The sequence below is a fragment of the Belonocnema kinseyi genome, chromosome 5 (assembly GCF_010883055.1).
Source record: "Belonocnema kinseyi isolate 2016_QV_RU_SX_M_011 chromosome 5, B_treatae_v1, whole genome shotgun sequence".
NCBI lineage: Eukaryota > Metazoa > Arthropoda > Insecta > Hymenoptera > Cynipidae > Belonocnema > Belonocnema kinseyi.
In genome coordinates, this window is record NC_046661.1 from 62,921,205 (window position 1) to 62,929,988 (window position 8,784).

General features: G+C 35.2%; 1 protein-coding gene across 6 annotated transcripts in view; it reads right to left on the reverse strand.

Moving 5' to 3' along the window:
* Positions 1 to 8,784, reverse strand: part of LOC117172735 (zinc finger protein ztf-16) — a 202,389-nt gene that overhangs the window by 107,778 nt on the left and 85,827 nt on the right. For 5 of the 6 annotated variants that reach the window (XM_033360907.1, XM_033360909.1, XM_033360906.1 and 2 more), the window contains 2 exons: positions 2,121 to 2,342; positions 1,819 to 2,041 (listed from right to left, as the gene is read on the reverse strand). In XM_033360907.1, the coding sequence (XP_033216798.1) occupies positions 1,819 to 2,041; positions 2,121 to 2,342 (445 nt within the window). Of the gene's footprint in view, positions 1 to 1,818; positions 2,042 to 2,120; positions 2,343 to 8,784 lie in introns of those variants that run through there. The other variant, XM_033360911.1, reaches the window with a different exon arrangement.

An 8,784-nucleotide genomic window follows, 5' to 3' on the forward strand; every position in this document is an offset into this window, starting at 1 on the left:
TATAAATTTGTAAGAGGTCATTCAGTAGTGCAATATAAATATTTGTCTCCCATTCTGAATTAATACTTCTATTTTTAATATCACAAATATTCGGAACTGCGTCAGGTTAATGATACAGGTTAAGAGACAAAGACAAAATAGTCGCAGTTGTATGACATATTCGGCCTCCTCAACTATAACAAAAAAGATCATTCAGAATTCACGTATGTTCCCTCAAAGGTATAATTTAATCCACCGCTTAGTGCAAGCAAAGGAAGCTATTTTTGCAGATGTGAAAGTATAAGATGCATGAATACATCTTACTTTAAATTTAATTAAAGACGACATTATGAATACAACGTAACTGTTGTATTTGATACTTACTCAGCAATTGAAAAAAGTACGAAGAGTATCCAATACCAAGAACGACTTACGAAAAATATTTCACCTAAAATTTTGTTTCATGAAAGTACAACTGTACTTTCACCTCAAGAAAAACTATTATGCAGCTTGAAAAATAAAGTTCGTTAAATTTAACAATTGAAACTAAAACTTCAAGGTCTAAGATTTCAGACGTACATCCTAGCGAGTTCATGACTATCTTGTGCTCTAGTGAAACTCTATAGGTTTTAACATCCTACGTTAAATAGAAGATTCTTCTTAAAGCTAAAGTAAACTCCTAACAAGTTATAGTTATTTATTTTGTTGTTAGCGAGTGAGTTCAGGAGTGGCAACAGGCAGCGTGTTCCTTGAATTTTTCCAATGTCATCAGAACCCAGGACAAAAGAATCGATTAAATGGAAAATATTTGAATCATAGAATTTAAGAATGCCGATTCATGCCAATTGCGGTTATCAAGTTATAGAATTTCTCATCGGTCCCATGAAGTTAATAATTTCAAACAGTCACTAGATAGCCACCACCCATTCAGACAAGTTTCGTTAAATTATTTGTCTTGTTTTTCTATGGGAACCATCGGAACGATATTATTCAGTTAAATTTCTTACATTTCAGAAAAGCCATCCAGTAAATGTCGTTCTGAATATATAAAAAAAAACTAAAAAATAATTTCACGAGATTTTCATGAATTGGCGATTACTGTGTGGTAGTTAATTAAAATGATAGAAATCGCGTGAATCGGCGTTCTTAAAAACCTCCATTTAAATTATTTCAATTCAATCTATTCACGTTGCCTGGCGACCCCTTGATATTGAGGCTTATTTGCGTCAAAGATCATGAATCTTTCGATTTGTATTCTCGCTCGTACTTGCGCATTTTCCTCATCGCTTCCAGTTGTGTTTGTTGCTTTCTTTAACTTCTTTTCTGTCTTATGTGTTTTTCTTGTAATACTCAATTTAAAAGATTTTTTATCTAATAAACTACAATCATTTGCGTAGTGCAACTCAATTTTCAACCTTCACCCCCTGGGCATTCAACAAACGTGAAAAATTATAATTTCTTTTTAAAAAATTAAAATAAGAAATTTTTTAAAATATACAACTTTAGGGATGAAGGGATTAAATATTTATAGCTATTAAAAATTTGTATGATTTCAACACAATAAATAATAAAATTGATTCGTATGAACATCAATCATGCATACAATTCTTTAACTAAATAATAAAAACTACTTCGATGTGACTGTCTTTTACTGATATTAAAAAATTAATTCAATAAAGGAAATGGGTCTGGCGAACCTACAGTTTACAAATTCCTGGACACAACCCATAAGTAACATTAGGAGCCTTAATAGAGTATCTCCGATGAAATCCAGAAATTCAAACTGACCTATTTAAAACAAAACGTATACTGATAACTAAATAATACGAATAAAGATACCTTGTGTCGCCTCATATTAGCTCCATTAGAAAATTTCATATTACAGACATCGCATTCAAACATTTTCCTATGAGACCGGTGTCCTTCCTCTCCATCGATATCGTTTTCAGTACCCTCGATGCCTTCAGTACTTTCACCTGCATCTCCACTCACAAGGCACTGCTCTTGATGTGTACAAAATTCTGTTTTGTTTATAGTTTCATAATTATCACAACGTTCACATCTATAAGAACAAGGGATTGGAATATATATTTAAAATGCACTATACGCTACAGATTAATATACAAAAATAGAAATTTAACCTGTAAACCTGTAAAATACCATCACTACTATCATAATTTGTATTTAAGGCAGCTTCACTATCAGGATCCAATGTTTCATCTTCCCCTCTATTAGAAGAATTAACCGTTCCAATATGTAAAGAGGTATGAGAATCTACCTCATTTTCCCCAGCACCACCGTTGACCCCATCTGACATCGTACAAAACGGCAGGACTAGTCTGAATTCTTCATTTACTCCGCAGCTAAAATGATCAATATCAATTTTCAATCAAGTATATAAATTATAGTAATATATTAAATTTTTGCCGATATGAATTTTACATAAATTTTGGTTGTTTTTTGGCCTCTACGGCATACTACACGATTCTACTGGAGTATATTTTATCAAAAGGAGTATATTCTGCAGATGTCGACAGTATCTACGTCATGATGAATGTTTATAAAATTAATTCTGTCAAATTTGTGTCGAAAACGCGAAAAACAAGTTCACACAAATTTCACTTCACTTCGGATTTGAATCAACACACACTGGGATAAAGTGATATTTTTTGTTCCATGATTCATTATCGTTCGATAGGAATAACTAAACTTTATTTAATTCGAGAAGGAATGTATCTTTGTTTAATAACAGAGGATGGTTGTCCAGGATATCCAAAGCGACGTTGCGGTGTGTTGTGATAGTTACCGATACAGGAATTAAGAAGACGCGTTAACGTGAAACTTGCTTTTATTTCAGAAGCGTGGAAGTATACACTACGGGGACTCAGAAAAACTCGGTCTCCTAAAAAAAAGGGGGGGGTAGGAATAAGGGGGCCCCAACCATCGCCTCCTTTTGTGAGATCCAGTCCAAACAAATAGTTGGCCGGCGCGGCGAAGTTGCTCCGGTCGTGCTTTTGCGATTAATGATCTTCGCGAAGAATGATCGAACCGGAAGAAGTTGTTGTGCGTTACCTGTTTTGGGCATTATGACACAATCTGAGAGAAATTTGACATGAGTGGCAGTTAAAGTAACGTTTGTTATGTATGGGAAACCCCCTAATAATAATAACGGCTACCTGGTGCGGCGGCACGCCACTCACGGCGCAAGTGAGTGGGGGTTGGTATTAGCATTGTCCCGCGGTCACAGAACAAAAGTGTACAAGCGAAGTCTTTTTGACGATGCTGCTGGTTAATTATTCAATACATTGCAGTTGGATCAGTGCTTTCGAACAGAGAATATCTCATTGAAAAATTAGACTAACGTGATATGATTGGGAGCCGAAGGTGCGTGCCTCGCGTCTCTTAGTTCCTGAGTTAGGGCGGAAGGGGTGTGGCGCGCCGCCAGCCAACATGGCTGCAAGCAGACCTAAGAGATACAGAAGGGCGATGGAAGATAAAGATATCTGTACCCCAAACAGATATTAAGTTCTGTCGAACATAGATGTCAGCATGGATGAGCAGGATGATATCAGTTCTAAGGATGAGCCTGACAAGAAGCCCAAGCAGAAGGTACAACCCATTGTGCTAAGCGCCAAGATTAATAACCAAGTATTAGTCATAAAGGAAAACAACGAAACGAGAGCCGGATGGTTTACATACAGCGTACTTTACTTATCCATTCAAAGATGACATGTTATGCAATGTTGCAGGTTTCAATTATTCGGACATGAAAGCTCCTACTGCAGAAAGAATTGATACCAGAACCAAGAAACGTTCGATGGAGCAGCCACGGGAGAAGAAAATGTTACCATCTGCAAAGACACTTTATGCCTATCCACCTAAAAGCCTTACCGGACCGTTTGCATAGGCAAACGTCTTGTCTTAACAGGCTAACAAAAATGTACCAAAAGAGGACAAGTAATACTACACAATGAGCAACAAAGATACTTAAGATTTCCAGGAACTGGGGATGGAATTTAGAAAACTCAAAGAATTCTCTGACTTAGGTAAGATGCTGAGGCTTATTAAATAGCTAAATATTAAGGTAGCTAATTACAAAAACGACTTTGATAGGCTCCAAACTTTCGCTCAAATATTTACAGATTATGGCAAATAAGACAATTATAAATACATTAAGAATAGAACATTGGAATGCAAATGGCATTAGGGGCAATTATAGAGAATTATCGCAATTTCTTCGAGGCCGTAAAATATACATTATGATGCTTAACTACTATCAGCGAGAAAACTATAGGCATCTGCATTTGAAGCTTCACAACTCGGTGAAAAAAAATGCTAGCGCAACAAAAAAACAGTCATATGAAAGCTGAAAGTATTCTACGTAAATGAGCTCAAAGACGTTTATGTAAAAAATTTTTTGTGCTTCGCAGATTGAAAAATGTAAAAAAAAGTCAGGATTTTTGGGCACATTTAAGAACAGTCATGTTTAGAGCGTTATTTCTTATAAAAGGGTCGGTGGGAAAAATTTGAAAAAATTCATGAGTATGAGGAAAACTGTTGTGAACAAATTACAGTTGAGAAATTTAAGAAATAATAAAAATTGTTGCTTAAAATTACAAAAATGTACAACCATATTATCTTCAGTTCTAATACAGATATTAGCGTGATTCAAACTGCAAACTGTAAGGGATAAGCTTTGTAATTATTTCCGATCTGTCTTAAGGATGCGATAGTCCTATTTTTTGCGAAAATCGCGATAAATTTAGACATTTTTTTTGTTGGACAACAAGTGTCTGAAAGCAGTCGGGGTCCTTTTTTTTATGCTGACCGCTCGTGCCTTCCTTGGACCTGTGGTTCTGAACCCTTGGCTGGACATCTGGCACGTCCCCCGGCCAGTGCCGTATTTCTTTCATTCATGGCTTAAAATGGTTTAAAGCACCATTATAATATAACTGTAAATTATTTATTTCTTATTATTCTTAATTAATTAATAACTATTTATTATTATAAATGATTAATTGTACAATTGCAAAATAATTGTAGACTTCGTTGGAGGTCAAAAAAACTTAGTTTCGAGAATGGTTTGTGGTTTTCTTATAAACTACGGGACATACGTAATAGTGTGAAAAGATTGTATATGTTTTATTGTATTATTCATTTATAAGATGAACTTCCAAAATACACTAAAAGAAGGCATAAAAATCGATTTTTGTGATGATTTTCTTTAATTTTTTGCAAAAAATGTACGGTAGAGTACGAATTGGATATTATAAAAAGTGCACCGATTCTAATAAAACCCAATGATATCAAAGAAAGAAGGAAGAGCATGTTTGATAGAAGAATGGAATTAACCTCCGTTAAAAACGTTTGTTGGCCCTGAAAAGGGCCGGTTGTTATTATTTAGTGCAGATCGGAATTAAGCACATTCTCGGCCTATGCGGCGAGCCAACTGGACTTCTGCGGGCGTAATGGTGACACTTGTCGTGAAAAGTGCACAAGTGTGTAAAAGAAATCAATGACAGAAACGACAATTTCCACCAAAAATGACATAATTACATTATTAGTTATGATAATGCAGTATCTCCCTGCTCCTCTTCATATTGGTAATGCCGATAATAGGCGTGCTCAAACCTAAAGAGTAAGAAATTCTCATAAAAAGAGTTAAATACATTGTTCCTCACCTTACATTCATCTACTGAAATTCTGTAGCGTATTCCTGAATGTCTCCCTCTGAAGAATCTTCCCCATTAACATTGATAATGAGCGGTTCCACTTCTCTATCCAAGAGATCATCAGTTACTCTGTATTTCCTTTCTAAATCTTCCTCGTGCCTTACACAATTTTCCCATAGTGTTGGTGGCACTGAGTTCATCACTGTCTCGCAAAGCCTCTGTACGTCGTTAATTTTGAAGGTGGTATTTTGAGCAGCTACTTTTTTCTTCACATATGCCCACACTTACTCTATCGCGTTGAATTCGCAATGAGCTACTGGCAACCAAAGAAGTTTAACCTCATCACCTCTTATTTCCTTTGCAATTTTGTCCAATAAATAACTCTTTTCGAATTTGTAGGGCACACAAATTTGCAGAAGATTCACTTTGTTTAAATCTTCAAACGAATCCGCCCCAGTTGGAAGTGGTATATTCCTCTGTGTCATCCACTAAATTATATTTTCCTTTTGCCAGCTGAAGGTAGGATTCCATCGTTCAGGATCCAACATCGTATGGTAAGGTGCTTGGTCAATCACAATAATTGATTTCGGTGGTAACTTGCAGAGCACCTCTCGAAACCATTCTTCGAAATGAGCAGCATTCATTTCATCGTGGTAATCAGCAGAACCTTTTTTTCCAATGAAACATTTTAAACTGCCATCCACAAATCCACCTTTGCTCCCAATATGAAGGATAATCACCCTTTTGCCAGAGCCTGAAGGAACCATAAAACCCCCTCTATATCCATCTACTTCTTGGACACCACAGCGATATACGTCGAAATTGTCCCTGTGATTTCCATCAACTTTTTCAAGCCAACCGTATTTCAAGTGATGATTAGCTACACACCACGTTTCATCCGTATAATAAATGCAGTACCCGCTTCGCCGATAATGATGAATTAATCTGAAAAATTCCGCTCTTTTCCCTGCTATTGAAGATTTCTCCATTAGAACTGAACGATTTTGTAATTTTTTGAATGTGAAATTCATATTTTTCAGCATTTTTCGCAAGGTAAAATCACTAATTTTTGGGAAATCTTCAACATTTTCTTGCACGTTACGCAAAATTTTATTAACAGTTGGATACTCCTTGCTGAGATACATATTGAAAATGGTTCGACGCACTACTCCTTGTATATGTTCGTCAAATTCAATAGGCTTTCTTCCAGCTCTGTAAATCTGAGAACATTGCAATTCACCGCCATTCGCCACATACTCGGCAGTAATACGACATACACTTCTTACACCAAGATTCAAACACTTTGCTGTCCTTTCTACAACCTTATTAATGTCTTCACACACTCCAACATCCTTCTCAGCTTGGAAATCATTTCGTACACTAATGATAATTTCCTTTGTTGCTTTGGAAAAGGTGCATCTTATTTCGCATTCCTCACTACTGGAAGAACTTTCAGAAAGTGTGTTTCGCCTTCTCCGTTTTGTCGCACTTATCATTATATATATATATAGTTATATTACTGCGATCGCTCATATCGCAATTAGAGCTTTCATTACTGGCAAAATACACACTCTGAGAATTAAAAAAAGGGCTGTGGTCACTGCTCTCTGCACAATTCGTTTCCAGCTGCAAGAAATCGGTAATATCTTCTGTGGCACCTTCATCCTCCTGCAGTTCAAGTGCTCGGAAATGGCCATTGTCAGTTTCACCAGTAAATAATAAATAAATAGTTTGTCCAGGAAAATCTGTTCTCAAGGGAATAACAAACTGTTCACCACTTAGTGCTACTTTTACAAGAATAATATTAACATTATATTTGTAGGATGCTGCAATGCATTCTACTTCGCTAGCAAAGTTACCACCACGACTCATATATTCCGAATGTCTGCGATTTCTTATATCAAAAACATTTTCAACAAGTTCTTTATACTTGAAGTTAGAAACACTATTCCAATCACTATTCCAGTTTTGCGTCACAAAATCCACTATTTCACATCAAACGTTTTCATTACTGGATTTATTCAACTTGTACGCCAAACATTTAAACAAACAATCGCCTTCACCACCACAGTCAACAACCGCGTAATTTTTTCCATCAAGTGTAAGCATTTTCATTTTCCTTAATAAATTCTTTAGCGACAAACGATTTTTAATGAAAGCACCTTCTAAGCAACTGCACTTTTTGAAGTTCACTTCCTTACTAACTCACTTTAGAAGGCAGGACCTCCTTGCAATTGTGAAATTTGTCATTTATAACTTTATGACGAACATTGAAAGCAGTCCTTCAATATCCCTGAGAAGTCTTGGATCGCGAAATGGTCCTTTCAGAGTTAAAGCACTAACCCGATATGATAATCTAATGCTCACCGGGGGGTAGAGGCTCTCAACCTGTACTGTACATTTGTGGATTGTACATCTTTATAATACTGCCCGTAGTTAAGTTATTACACAAATCATAAATTATATTTCCCAGCAATATTTTACAGTGATTGTATAATAAAAATATAAATCAAATGTCCAATACTCAGAACGAAAGTTGGAATAGTCAATATATTAAATGGTCGAATCATTTCCAAATGTAGCAGATTCCATGCTTGAAGTCGCAGAATTTATCCTCACGAAACTTGTTGGAATTGACTGAAATTTTTCTGAATTCCATAAAACATTTTAAGGAATTGAGCGAATTTGAATTTTGCGCTTTGTTAAAAAAAGAACACAATTTCTTCACTGCGTTCAGATATTTTTCACGAAATTACAGTTAAATTAAAACAGAAAATACGAATTTTCAACCAAACACTGGAATTTTCAATCAAATACCTGAAACTTCTTTCGAGAGTAGAATTTTTAAGGATGTTTTAAGCTGAGTGGAATTATTCCCAAAATTTTTAGAAATGTTTTGATTTTTTTTAAATATTGTCGTTTCCTTGAAATTTTTTGAAAATTTTTTCAAATTTTTCATTATTTTAAAATATTTTTCAAAGTTCTGAACTTTCTAAATATATTCTAAAATTATTTAAATGTCTTCTACAGTTTTTAGACATTTTACATTAACTTCCAAAGGTTGAAAATAGTTCTTATTTTTTTATGTTAAGGTTCTTGACCAGGTAGAACTAATTAGTCATTTGTAATGTTA